This window comes from Arachis hypogaea, chromosome 12, assembly GCF_003086295.3.
Source record: "Arachis hypogaea cultivar Tifrunner chromosome 12, arahy.Tifrunner.gnm2.J5K5, whole genome shotgun sequence".
Classification (NCBI taxonomy): Eukaryota; Viridiplantae; Streptophyta; class Magnoliopsida; order Fabales; family Fabaceae; genus Arachis; species Arachis hypogaea.
Window position 1 is genome coordinate 117,536,874 of NC_092047.1, and position 14,585 is coordinate 117,551,458.

Here is a 14,585-nt window from a genome sequence, read left to right on the forward strand (position 1 = left end):
TTTTCTGTCTGAACATTCTGAATTCAACCTTAAAAAGTTTGGGTAGTGGTTTGGAAGCTTCTGTTTCAATTGGCCTCCTGTCACTATGAATTCTAAGAATTAGCATATGAATTGCAGCAAAAAAGACTAAGAGGATGTTAAATGTCTAAAATTATTAACTTAGGCTAGGACAAAATATGTGAAGAAAGAAAGAGTTTCATTGATTACACACAAGATACAAAGGGGAACCTTGTATATGTGACGGAACTAGCCTATAAAGAAAGAATTCCAAAACAGACTCAAACAGGAAGCTTAAAACAGAAACTTACACCCTGACTTACTATATAATACAGAATAGGGGGTTAATTAGTTTTTCACATTCTCTAATACAAAGCTCCATCAAGTTAGGCAGCAAACCTCCTTCAACAAAAGAAAACTTTGTAGGCCGTGATGTATGGAAGAGGCTTTCAGTGGAATGCAGCCTAGCCAGTCAGAGAAAAAAAAATTGGGAACCTGAGGTGTTTGATCATGAAGCTTGAATGAAGGGCAGTCCCAGTCATAGATTTAGCAATTCCAGAAAAGAAATGTATATTGAATTTCCCAATCTGAGTAATGAGAAACCTGTATAGAACAAAAATGGATTTGTATTATAAGAGGAAGCATAGTGATGCACAATGCTGCCAGATTATCAAGGAGAACATTGTTCTATAAAAGACGAAAGCATCAAGCAATGGAGCTAGAACATTTGCTTATATAATATATTCAATCAATTTAATTTTTGCACCACAGCATGGGAACTGAAGTTTTGCATGTTATGACTTCTAAACTAGCGATGAGAAATTCTATTGCAATTATCCATTTAAAATAGATGAATTCAACATAAATCTGGAGGCCATTTACAATGAGCACTGGTTTTCAATGAATGCATGCATTGTGATATCTACGAATTTCTTACAATTTTAGGCTCTGCATTTCAAATAGAGACAAGTGTAATTATATGGAAAAAATGAACAAGTAGGAGACATTATTAAGTAACCATCAACACAAAGAAACAATTATAATTTCCTTATGTTACCTTTGATATCAGTGCACCCCAATTCTCAACTTGCCTCAGCCATGTATTAATATTGACTCTTCAGTCTTCCCTATTATAAATGAAAACCAACATTTCATTTAGCACTTACAAACCATATAGTAACACATAATAGAATTTGATGAGGTCAAATGAGGAAGATCCAATGCAAGAGGACACAAATATAAACATAAAAAATGAATTAAAAATTGCAGCATCTTCAAAATCTATTACTTGTCTCAGAAGTTCCCAAAATGACACAAATATAAAAAATTGAAATCCGATGACATAAGTAAAGTAAGCCGTTTCCTTCCTAATTACATTTGCCATAACTTTCATATTGAATTTGTGGGTCTTTCATCTCTTCATGAACCTTGGTTTACTCATAATGGATTAAAGATGAAAATTTCAGATAGGCATCACATAACAGGATTGTACGAGATAAACAGAGTCCAAAAATTTGAAAATAAAAAGCAAAATTCTATGAACTCAAATCTGACAGAAGCAGAAAACTCAAATCTAATGGCATAACTAAAGTATGTTCTGTTTTGGTAATTCGAAAATTGCTATGACTTTGCAAAGCGAAGAGAATAATGTATTTCATAAAGTACAAACGCACCTCCACCAAGTTAAACCCCAGATAGTCCCTGAGATTCACGAAATGAACCAATAACATATTGACAGAATCCTTGCATGTTGCAGAAATGGTGGAAAATCAGAATCAACAAAACTGATCCTCCTAGACTGCAATCAACCAAAGAAATTGGGAGTGAAACGGTAGCTAAGGTACAGATAAATGGCTAAGATCTAAGAGTGAAAACATATATTAAAAAATTAAGGGGAAAAATTAGTTTGGCATATTAACAAGGGAATGAGAATGTTTGGTGGGACCGTGGGAACAATTAGCATTGTAATTGGAGAGCGTTCAGTGAGTTTAGGGAAGATGAGAGCAAAAACAATTACCTGTGTCGAATTGAATCCGTGGGTCGTTCATCTCTTCCAGCTTACTTCTCAAAGGACATTCTCCCCTGATGAGGAGTTCTGATATGGAGGAAGGCAGGTTTTCTTGTGTGATATTCTCCAGCTTTCGACAGTATTCAATTGTTAATTTTTGGAGGAAGGAGAGTTGGTGAAGGCCCTTGCAGTCTAGCGTCTCCAGATTTGAAAAGGACCACAATTGTAGAGACTGGAGGGAAGAAGGAAGGCAACCCTCTCTTGGGAATGACTTAACTTCATTCCATTTATGAAGCATAAGATGGGTAAGGCCTTCACTCTGCAAACCCTTTGATGTTATCCACCTCTCTAGTTTCTCGCAATTATTGATCCAAAGAGTTGTCAAGCTCGGCGGGAGGCACTCCTTTCCAAAACAATCCATTTCTGGGCAATCCCGCATATACAGTTCCTCTAGGTGGGGCGCAGCAAAGCCTAGCTCCGGCACTGATACTAAATGGAGGCATTTTGAGATTGAGAGTTTCTTGAGATTTGGAAGGGCCCCCAATGGCAACAACGTCAGTGAACCACACCGGGTCACGTCTATCTGCGTTAGAGACTTGTGTTGCAGTGGCTCTGAGAATGTTAATTTTGAACAATCCCAGATTCTCAGAAATTGTAATGAATCGGGCAAATAATCTCCTGAAATTGATATTGCTGACCTACACTCATGGATTTCCAAATCCTGGAAACACGGCGATTGGATGTGGGACAGGCACTCTAGTGCGGACTTCGCCAGCTGGGTTTCTTTAATTAATACCTCATGCGGTGCCGCATTCCTGTAGAACCCAGAACCCTTTACAGTTAATTGGTGAAGCTTGGGAGCTCTCGGCAGTGAACATGCAAGCTTTTCGCATCCAACAATGCTAAGTTGCTCCAGAACTGGAAGGTGAGCAGGCAGATCTCCACTTAACACCGGACAATCACGTATTGAAAGGTTTTCAAGTTTCGGAAATACATCAATCTCATCAGGAATATGCCACTCTCTCCAGCGATGCATTTTATCAAATCTCAGACTTAGAAGAGACCTGAAGGGTGTCCCCTGATGAGATGATTCAGCGTTGTTGTAAAACTCACCACCAATTCTCTCCAACCCTTCAAGTCCCAATATCTCCAGATACTGCAGAGAGGGTAACTGTCCCAGTGAAGGAACCTGACGGCAATTCTTGCAACGATTTAGAGTCAATATGGTTACATTGGAGTAGGAAGAAAGGCCCAACCAATCGGGGAATATTCCACCCCTATAACCATCAATTGATAACTCTTTCAAGTTTCGGTGAGGTTGTAATTCCTCAAGTATATCTCTTGCAGTTTCAACATCAACAATATCACCTTCTCTACGCCATTTCAAGTCTAAAATGATGACGTGCTTCTTCTTACCCATCTTTGCCTCCAAAGCTTCGCGGCTGTTGTTGACATTCTCTAACTTGGAGATGGAAAGTGAGCCATGAAGATTGTCAAGTGCTCCCAATTCTCTTATCCCGTTCTCCTCATGCTTTCCCACAATATAATCACTTAACAAGTTCAGATGCTTTAACTTGCTCATTCCCTTCGACATCTCTTTCAAACAATAAGTGCCTCTGATATCAAGATGACGCAGGTTCACAAGTTCCTGTATGCGGCTTGGAAGCATCGCTAGCTTATCACAATACCTCAACTTCAACGTTTGAAGATTGTATACTTTACACAACGACTCAGGCAATGTCAAAATAGGTGTGTACGAGAGATCCAAATAATGCAAATGGATCAACTCACCTATTGAATCCGGCAATGACTCAATAGAAAAAGATTTAAATGACAAAACTCTTAAACACCTCATATGTAACTGGAAGAGCCAAAAATCACTTTCTAACTTAATTGAACCATAAGGCTGATGAGAAAAATGTACATCTAAAAAAGTTCTCATATGTATTGCTCCCTTATAGGCCTCTTCAAGTCTTAATATTGGATCACGAGGATTTACCATATATGACAAATGACGAGTTTTGCTGCAAATTTTTTGTCGGTCTCCAAATTCTCTAACACTGAAATAGAACTTTCCAGCAAAGAATGTTGCTAAATCATGCATGAGATCATGCATTACAAATAAGCTAACATTTTTACTAGAAGACTGAAAAAATGACCTTGCAACTAATTCATCAAAATATGCACAACCAATATTTTCTAATGTGTAATTTTCTATTGGTTGTACCAAATCTTCAGCCATCCACAACAAAATTAATTCGTCTTTGTCAAATTGATAATCTTCAGGGTATAATGAGCAATAAACAAAGCACCGCTTTAAATGTGAAGGAAGATAGTGATAACTAACTCTTAATGCAGGAACAATCTCACTCTTGTCTTCCGGAAGCTCCCAAATTTCACTTTTCAGTGTCGTCTCCCAATATTCCTCATTTTTCTTCTTGCACAATAAACCCCCAAGTGTCTTTAAAGCCAAAGGTAATCCCTTACACTTTTCAACAATTTTTTTACCAATTTTTTCTAGGATTACATATTGTCTAGAATTAGTAGAAAGAGATGAATGTTTCAAAAATAATGACCAACAATCATTGGGAGACAATATATCTAGTTTGTAATGTAGATTTGTATTTGACACTACAGAATCAACATTTTTATTGCGAGTAGTTAAGAGAATTTTACTTCCTTTATTCCCACTCAAAAATGGTTTTAGAAAATTGTCCCACAAATTTTGCTGATTATCCCAAACATCATCTAAGACAACTAAGAATGTCTTCTGTGTTAACTTTTCCTTCAATTGAGTTTGAAGTGAATTCAAGTTAACCATGTTACAAAGAGAAGTTATTTCCTCTATTATAGCCTTTGAAACACTAATAGGATCAAATCTAGTAGCAACACACACCCATGCTTTAATGGCAAACTTCTCCTTCACTCTGGCATCGTTGTAAACCAACTGAGCCAAAGTAGTCTTTCCAATTCCACCAATACCTTCTATAGAGATCACAGACAATTTATCATCGCAAGTGTCGTCTAACAACAATTTTATGATTGCCTCTTTGTCATCGTTCCTGCCATATATATCAGAAGATTCAACCAGGGATGATTGAATTCTCCATGACATGTCTTTTGGATCTTCGACAAGCTCTTGTTTTAGACCAAGATCATCTTTCTCCTCAACGATAGACTCTAGTTTATCAACTATGTCTTGCATGCTCTCTACTATCCTTATCTCATCACCATCACTATATTCCACCACTGAATCAACAGCATAATGATAATGGTAAGATGAGTTACCTGGATCACTTTGAGTAGGAGTGGCAGTGGCAGCTTTAGTGGAGAGTTCATCCAACAAGTCATCAGCCAAATAGAGAGCATCTTGGAGATCCACAAGCCATTTATTGACTTCTTGGTCTCTGATCTGCTTCTGCTCTGCATCATCAAGCACAGGTCGAACGGCACGGAGACATGCCCTCAGCCTTCGAAGAAACTTCTGGTCGGCTAACTTCGTTGCAATTGGGGTTGACTTGACATCAGACAGTTTATTCAAAACAGCATCAACAAAGGAAGAGAGATAGGCTCCACCCACAAGTTTTGCAGCCATGATCAACCCCAAATTCAGGAGATGATGCGATCACAACAAAGAGAAAAAGAAAGAAGGATTGTAAGGTAATTAGGAAAATTGTTGGAGCTAGACTGTTAAATGTAGATGTACTTCTCAAGCACAGGGGATCTCAAGTGTTTAAGGTTCACAGTGCACTAACAACGTTCTTTGCCGAGTAGTGCTAAGACATTTGTTACAATGCTGAATATTGTATAATAATTAATTGAAAAAATCAGACGCATAAATTAGGTGATACCAATTACGTTCATAGCTCAACAAAATATATACAAGTAATTAAATAAACAATATAGTAGTTGGGCATACCGATAGCATAATCACAAAATCACGTTACTCCATGTGCAGAATATTATCTCTATTTATTTTATATATTCCTCAGTTCTCACATGGCTAGCTAATTATTAAATAGTGGAAAAAGTCAACTCTCTCTTCTTTCTTTCTCTCCTCCTCAATTTGTCTCATTTAAAAAAAAAATGCATTATCATCAACAATAAGCCTCTATATTATATTATACGCTACTCTTTTATGTTTTTTGGTAAGTGTCGAAACCCACCTTCATAAGGTGGTGTAAACAATTCAAAAGAACTAATTAAAAAAAAAGACAAGAAAAAGCTTCATGTTATAACATTCACACGGACATGGTCACAAGACTAATCTATGTAATTCTACTCTAGGAAAGTGTATATGTATGTATATATATTATGTTGGTAATTTTGTGTATTAATTTATTTCTTTTTGGTTTTGTTGGGAAGCCCAAATCCTGTTGCTGCTACGGACCCTTTGAGGTCCACTGTTAAATTATGCAGAATCATATAAACACTAATTGAAGATGAGGAAGATGATTGTGAAAGAAGAAAGGGAAGCAAATACTGAACTTCCTCAACTGTTTTCAATATGGAACCAATCTGTTACAATCTATCAAGGCTTTCTATTTATAGCAGATAACACCTAACAGAAGCTAAGAAGGGCAAGTAAACAGAAAACAGAAAACTCTTGCAAAACAGAAAGTAGAACCAAAACAGTCAAACACAAAGCTGAATTTACATTTCAATCTAAAACTTATTTCGTTGTAATTTCACCACTAGGCTTATTATCCTTTATGTAAGGCCTTTAAAATCAATATATCTTAACTTTGTTTATAGAAAAAAAAAATTCAGGCCAACAGAATTATCTTTCTTATTACTTGGAAATCTACCTATCACTCTTCTCTTCATATATAATGTCCTGAGTTCCCCATTATGAGTTGTAGGCCTCTATCTTTCTAGGGAACATTTAGTTCATGGTGAATTTATCATCTTATAATCAGAACATGCGAAAAATCAGATGAAATCGCAAGATTTACATTAAGAATACTGTAATGAACATTGAGGAAAAATATGACTTAGATTATCAAAATCAAGATACAAGTTGTTGGCAAGACCCTAAAGATGCAATTTCAATAAAAGGAATGAAATATGGAAATTATCAACATTTCACTTGTTTATTAGCAATAATTAAGCTAACATAGTAACTGATATGTGTGAGACAAGTAACTGAAAGGTTAAATAGAATCATCAGCAAGAACGAAAAATATATTAGCTTATGATAGCCACAATATATTGACCAATAAGATAATCATTTTAACAATAAATATATGAAAATGAAAAAGTAACATTGTATTTGACTATTTACTCTCCTGTTATTATTATTATTATCATCTATGTTTTTATTCTAAGCAAGAAACTGGCAAATGTCAAATAGAAAAAGAACAGCAAAAGAAATGAGTCTTTCAAAAACCATGTTGAGAATAGGTAAGACAGTGTTGTTGTGAACTTCGTTTAGATAGAGCAGCAAACAATTGAAATATAACTATGTTAGTTGTAAATTAGATGTGAGACAGTTGTTACAATACAGCTGAGGATTACTTCATATGACTAGGGAGGGAAAACTCTGGTGCAATGGGTTTATTAATCTTTTAAATATATACTTTATTTAATCCAAGTTTACTGATATGAGATTTACTTGCTTACACTTGAAGCACAACAGGTTTTCTTAAATTTAAAAAACTTAATTTTAAATTTACTAAAATAAAAAAATGTGTGCCGGCATATAAAAATAAAATGTGCACTTGACAACCAACTTTTTCTTATCCTTTATTTATTTATTTATTTTCTGTCTTAACATTCCGAATTCAACCTTAAAATGTTTGGGTAGTGGTTTGGAAGCTTCTGTTTCAATTGGCCTCCTGTCACTATGAATTCTAAGAATTAGCATATGAATTGCAGCAAAAAAGACTAACCCGTTTGGGAAACTCTAGAAGTAGCTTTTTTTAACTTTTGACTTATGAAAAGTAGTAGTATTAATGTCTGGTGCAATTTTCAAAATCAAATTGCAACTTTCTAAGAAGCTATTTTGGAGCTTATAGAGAAGTTAAAAAAAATAACTTCTCTCATAATACTTCTACTTTTCATTACATTTCTATAAAATAAGCACTTTTAGAGTTAAAAATCCAAATACAAAATAACTTATTTATAAGTTACTTTTAACAGAGTCATTTATTGTTTAAGTTATTTTATCAAAAGGAGCTTAATTAAGTTAGTTACCCAAACTGGGCTATTTGGCAAATTGATAATCTTCAGGATACAGTGAGCAATAAACAAAGCATCGCTTTAAATGTGAAGGGAGGTAGTCATAGCTAACTCTTAATGCAGGAATAATCTTGCTTTCATCTTCCGGGAGTTCCCAAATTTCACTTTTAAGTATATTCTCCCAATCCCTTACATTATACTTATTGCGCAGTAAGCCTCCAAGTGTCTTCACAGCCAAAGGTAATCCCTTACACTTTTCAACAATTTTTCTGCCAATTGGTTCTAGAGTTGCATATTGTTCGGAATTAGTAGAAACAGATGAATGCTTCGAAAACACCGACCAACAATCTTTGCCTGACAATAAACTTAATTGATAATGTCGATTAGGAGCTACGAACACAGAAGCAACCTTTTCACTCCAGGTTGTTAAGAGAATTTTACTTCCAATATTCCCATCCCGAAAAGGTTTCAGGAAATCCTCCCATGTGTCTCGGTGATCATGCCAGACATCATCCAAAACAACTAAGAATTTCTTTCCTGTTAACCTTTTCTTCAAATTAGTCTGAAGAAAATCAAAATTGTCCATGCTACAGGAATAAGAATCTATTGCTCCTATTATTGTCCTTGTAACATGAACAGGGTCGGGATTTTCAGCAACACACACCCATACTCTAGTGTCAAAATTTTCCACCACTTTGACATCACTATAAACCAGTTGAGCCAGAGTAGTTTTTCCTATTCCGCCCATACCCACAATGGGAATGACAGTCACAGGTGATTCAGCATGACGAGTATCATCTAACAGCAATTTAATTATCTTCTCCTTGTCTTCGTCCCGACCAAAAATGTCAGAACTTACAACGAGAGATGTGGATGGAGTTCTCCATGACATGTCCACCTTGGGGCACTCTTTCAGACGATGATAATTTTTCTTTGCTACAAGAGACTCTAGTGTACCAACTATTTTTTCCATGTCACCAGTATCTTCAATATATGAATCAACAAGAGAAGAACAGGAAGAAGAGATACCTGGATCTCTTAGAGTGGTGGCGATGGCGGCCTTAGTGGAGAGTTCATCGACCAAATCATCAGCAAAATAGAGAGCATCTTGGAGATCAACAAGCCACTTCTTCACTTTCTTGTCAGTGAACTGCTTCTGCTCAGCATCATCAAGAACAGGTCCAACCTCATACAGAGTTTTCTCCAACCTTCCAAGCAAATGTTCTTTTCCACAAATGAGTCATCTTCAAGTATTGGAGAAAGCTTCTCCAAAATAGCATCAACAAAGGAAGTGAGATAAGCTCCACCATCAAGTTTTGCAGCCATAATTGGATCTCAAGTGCAGCGGATGAGATCACAAGAAAGAAAGGAAGAAAGGTGAAGGATGAGGGAAGAAGGATTCACAGTTTGCAATGTAGTCTCTGGATTTTCTCAAACAGGAGCTAAGAAAAGTGTTTGATTTATGTGGTGACTAAAATTGAGTTGATGAATGATGAGCCTTATGGTCTTGGGACAAAATCAAGTGGTGCAATAATGCTGCCTTTTACGTACAGCACCATGATAAAGATGATTATGTCGGAGGACAATTACGGAATTACCCATCGGTGAAAATTTTCAGCTTTTCATGTTATTCTCAATAATATTATTTCAACATACAATTAGTTTCCACAGATCTTGTTCATTATTATTAAAAAATAAATAAAAATTGTAACACATTACGAAATAAATACTCTTAATTTTTTTCTTAATTAATGTTGTTACACGTAATTTTTTTTATCATATAATTTCTTAACATATATTTTCTTTACAATTGAAAAAAAAAAATAAAGGACCCATGATTGTTAAGGTCACTATCAGTAATTTCCTTTGTTGAAAGCATCCAAAGTTCCAAACTGTGAAAGCATCAATCAATGGTTGAAAGCATCCAAAGTTCCAAACAATCATAACCTCATCTGAAGTTCCATTATTGATGTTTCAATTTTTCTTTTCTGTTTTTTTTTTTGGTATTTGGAGGCCCAAATATTAGTGAAGTCTCTTATATTGACTTCTTAAAAAAATGGTGTGTTGAGGTTAAAGGCCCAAACTGGTGTAGAAAAATGGTAAAGAAATCAAAACACTTGGGCTGTAAACGAAATGGGCAAGATGCAAAAGCCTAAACTTAGGGATATTGAGCTGATCAATTATCACATAATTATCAAAAAATAAATAAAATTCTAAATTTTATCTGGATTCAAATAACATGGCCTATATTAAATCAATTTGGGTTGGTCAAGTAGTCAACTCGCTCGTCCGCTTAAGTAAATATCAGGGTTTGAATTCCGCCTTATTCATGCAGCAACTCATTGGTTAGCGGCAGACTTTTAAATGGAATTCAGATCTGCGACAAATTAGTCTTTAACCTATCGGGTTAGGAAATACGGTAGACAACAAAAAAAAACATGGCCTAGAATAACACCTACAGTTTTAATAAATAAAACATAACCAATCCAAAAACATTAAAAAATAAGTAAATGTTTCCAATGATAAAAAAGAAAATGGAGAAAAAAGATGGGCACACTTCAGCAGAGACAATCATATTGTTAGAAACAATAATATTTTAATTGATATACATATTGATAATATCTTAGTATAACTTGTATTAGTTCATATTGATTTTTTTATTGAATTTTATCAATACGTTTAGATTTTATTTTTCAATAAAATATGCAAATTTTCAAGTATCTCAATATATAGTATAAAATTATTCTATTATATTATGCCAATTTAATATTATTTCTATGATTTTTCACTTATTTTCAGCTAGAATTTTAATATATATTTTTATTCACCATGCTTATTTCTGACAATAATTTCTCTCAGGTGTGGTGTGCATTATTTTAAAATTATAAGTTTTGTTTTGCTGTAAGAAATGTCTCATCCCTAGACATTATTATTATTGTTGTTGTTATATAGCACTTTTTTTATAGACATAATAGAGTTTATTCAGTTTAATCACTTCATCTCTCATTCAATAATTTTACACACAAAACCCTAAGCTGTCTACTTTTAGATCTTTAGGGAAACAATAAAGATTCAATATAAAGCAGCGGTCCAAGGTTAAAGCAATATCAAAGGCTTAGGATTGTTGAAAAGCATATATGACTTCTTATATAGGTGAAGATATTTTTCAGAATTTCTATGACTTGTCTTTGGACTTCTTAGTTATAACTAGTTTTGTATCTTTTTATATTTTTAGATGAGTAAATAGTTTTATACCTAATTGAGTTAACAATTGTATGATCAAATAAATTAATTAAACTACCACGTTAATAAACCTGGATTATTTTAATTTCATCCTCTCAACAATTAATCAAAATATTTTTGTAGCCGCCATGACTATCTAAAATGTCCATGATATAGCTAGCAGCATCTATTAAAAAAGGTGAATTCTACCGTACCCTCTCTAAAATAAAGGATAAATTACCCCTTGTGATATATACAGTGATTATTGATAATTATCTTTCTACCAGAGTTTCAAGATCCACGTTATCTTCTCTTTCCTTTTTAATTGACGCTATGTTTCTCTTGATACATGATAATAATGTCATTTTCATCATTCCACCAAATACACTTCTTCTTCTCCAATTTTAAAATTCTAATTCCTTTTAAATCGAATCACCATTTTCAATCAATTAAGTTAGGATTTTGAACTTATTCTTACGTTTTTAATCTCCAATTTCAACGAGCACAACTATCAATTTTTCAGCTCTCTTCTTTTTAAGATTTTTTTCGTATTAGAAGATATTACGTTCGGAGAAAAGCAAGAGGGTATGGGTTTGTACGATAGATATGAATTTGCACCATAAATAAAATTCTTGTAGGTAATTAATGGCATGAATAATAAAATAATTAATTAATATTTGAGGCAAATGTGAATATTAAAATACTTATTCTATTTTGTCTTATTGTTATCTGAATAATAATTTAATATTTTTTGTGACAATATAATAGTTTAATATGCTCCCACCAATGCGTTAGTTTTTTTTTTTTTTTTAATTAGGGAAGAGATGTATTTGGTGGAGATAATGAAAATGACACTGTTATTAAATTTTAAGAGAAACATAAAGAAAAGAAAAGATGGTGTGAATCTTGGAGTTCTAATGAAATAATAATTTATCAATAATTACTGTATATATTACAAGGGGTAATTTACCTTTTATTTTAGAGAGGGTATGATAGAGTTCACCTATATTGATTATATGATATGAGATTGAAAAATAATAGTCATAGAAAAAATTAAGAAATAGTTGTGAACTTATCATGTGTGACAAATAATGGGGTAGCTAGCTAGGCGACTGCCAATATATATACTATTAGAGTTTAATTCAGAAGCTAATTTTTTCAGTTAATATCAATTAAATTTTTAAAATAAATTTTTATTTTAAATTGTAAATTTTACACTGTAAATCTTTTAAAAAATAATATTTAAAAATGAATTTTTTAATAAAAAATAAACTAATATTAATTAATTAAAATTAGTTCTATATACTTATTCATCCCATTAATATCATCATGGATAGATAATGCTTCTTTCACTTGCATATGATGTATGCAAATATTTGGTTTACCAAATCTCAAAAATTCAGGGCTGGGAAAAACGAAGATAATATAAAAATTGCACAAATAGATATAAAATAGCATGACATCATATCAATAGTTAATGGATAAGCTAAGCTAAATGCAATAATAGTAAAATCATTGTCTTAAAAATATAGCTTGTTTGAGAGAATCTATCACGAAATTAAATACGAAAAAGTATAGGTAGACAATAAAAATATTAAATAATATAAATAATGAATATATTAGATATTTATATATGGATAATTATTTTAATATTAAAATTTAGATAAATAATTTAAAGTATAGTATATTTTACTTAATTAATTGAGCCAATTTTAAGATTCATTACGTTATTCATATTGTTCAAAAAAATCATTAATTATCTAATATAATTCATAAATAATTGTAGACTAGAACTATTATTATTAGTTTAACTTATAATTTAACCATAAATTTAATTTGCTGATGAGGTTTATTATTATTATTATTATTATTATTATTATTATTATAGGAAAAAGAAACTATATATATCTTTGATAACAATGATTTTTAATTAGATTCTTTTTTTAATTTGGAGACAACTCATCAGATGTTTTTCTGTATACATGTGCTTTACTTTTAGATTTTATGTTATTAGTCATCTTATTTAATAATTATAAGAGCCAAATCAACAATGAATAATTGAATATTTTTGTTGATCTCACCTTAAATATGTTCATAAGAGAAGTCAAATTAGAAAATTAACTGGGAGTTAAAACTATTTTTTAAGTTTTAACGAAAGAACATTTTGAATATATATTTAAATTGAAAATGTATGATAATAAAAAAATGAATTTGGATCCTCTAAATTTTAAATTTGTACTTTAAAGGATAAAGTGTGATCTTCTACTCTTGAATGGTTTCTTTCTCATATTTATTCTTGGTCCCACTTATAAAATAAATGGTGAGAGATCACACTTTATTCTCTAAAGTGAAATTCAAACTTTAGAGAATCCAAATCCTAAAAAAATAGCTAAAAACAGGCAAAACTTGTCTTATTCAAATTGTTCTATTATTAGCAGTCACTTAAAATTTAGAATTTTAAATTATTTTAAAAATATATTTTGTTAAATTATTAAAAGAGTGTGGAGTGCAAAAGTAAACTTTGAAAGTAAACATCAACTAAAATAAAATGGAGAAACTAGTTGAAAAGAAAATCAGTTATGCATGCAAAAGTAAGTTTAAAAATAAGAGCTATGTGCTTCAATAAGTGAAGATGAGTATGGACTATTAAAAAGATAATCTAAGTTTTAAATTAAAGAGAAATTATCCACATACAAACATTTTTTTATACAAGTCATTTATTTCTTCTTTTTTTTCTTTCTCCATGCCTCCTCTTTTTCTTCTCCTTTTTTTTTTTTCCGTGCCTCTTCTTCTTCTTCTGTTTCTTCTTCATTTTTGAAGTGTTTCATCTTCATGGTCATGTTTCTTTTTGTTCTTCTTTTGATTTTGCAACATTATGTCTTTATTTGATTTTTTCCTCCCAAAATTAAAAGAATTATGAGAATATGAAATAAGAAAATGAAGAAGAAGAAGCAGCAGAAGATGAGGAGGAGAAAGAGGAAGAGTTCTGAATTATGCATAAGGTGTACTTCAACGAATTTTGGGTGTATTTTTTAAATCCTTTAGGTGTATTTCTGTAATCATTTGGATGTATTTCTATAATCATTTGGGTAAATTCCTGTAACCGTTTGGGTGTATTTCTGTAACCGTTTGGGTGTATTTCTGAAGTTCCATTATCTTCAAAACGATTTCAAATTAA

The 14,585-nt window shown here is 32.5% G+C and overlaps 2 protein-coding genes across 2 annotated transcripts; both read right to left on the reverse strand.

The window, feature by feature from the left end:
* Positions 1–179: 179 nt before the first annotated feature.
* Positions 180–9,163, reverse strand: LOC112728690 (putative disease resistance RPP13-like protein 1). Its single transcript, XM_072210248.1, has 4 exons — positions 2,015–9,163; positions 1,671–1,795; positions 1,055–1,124; positions 180–600 (listed from the first exon to the last, which is right to left on the reverse strand). Exons 1-2 carry the CDS (start codon positions 5,598–5,600, stop codon positions 1,791–1,793), a joined length of 3,591 nt encoding a protein of 1,196 aa, XP_072066349.1. The 5' UTR covers positions 5,601–9,163; the 3' UTR covers positions 180–600; positions 1,055–1,124; positions 1,671–1,790.
* Positions 8,211–9,787, reverse strand: LOC112730696 (putative disease resistance RPP13-like protein 1). The gene is made up of 2 exons (XM_025780759.1): positions 9,784–9,787; positions 8,211–9,409 (listed from the first exon to the last, which is right to left on the reverse strand). The coding sequence occupies exons 1-2, from the start codon at positions 9,785–9,787 to the stop codon at positions 8,211–8,213; spliced, it is 1,203 nt and encodes a 400-aa protein (XP_025636544.1).
* Between the last annotated feature and the right edge of the window lie 4,798 nt (positions 9,788–14,585).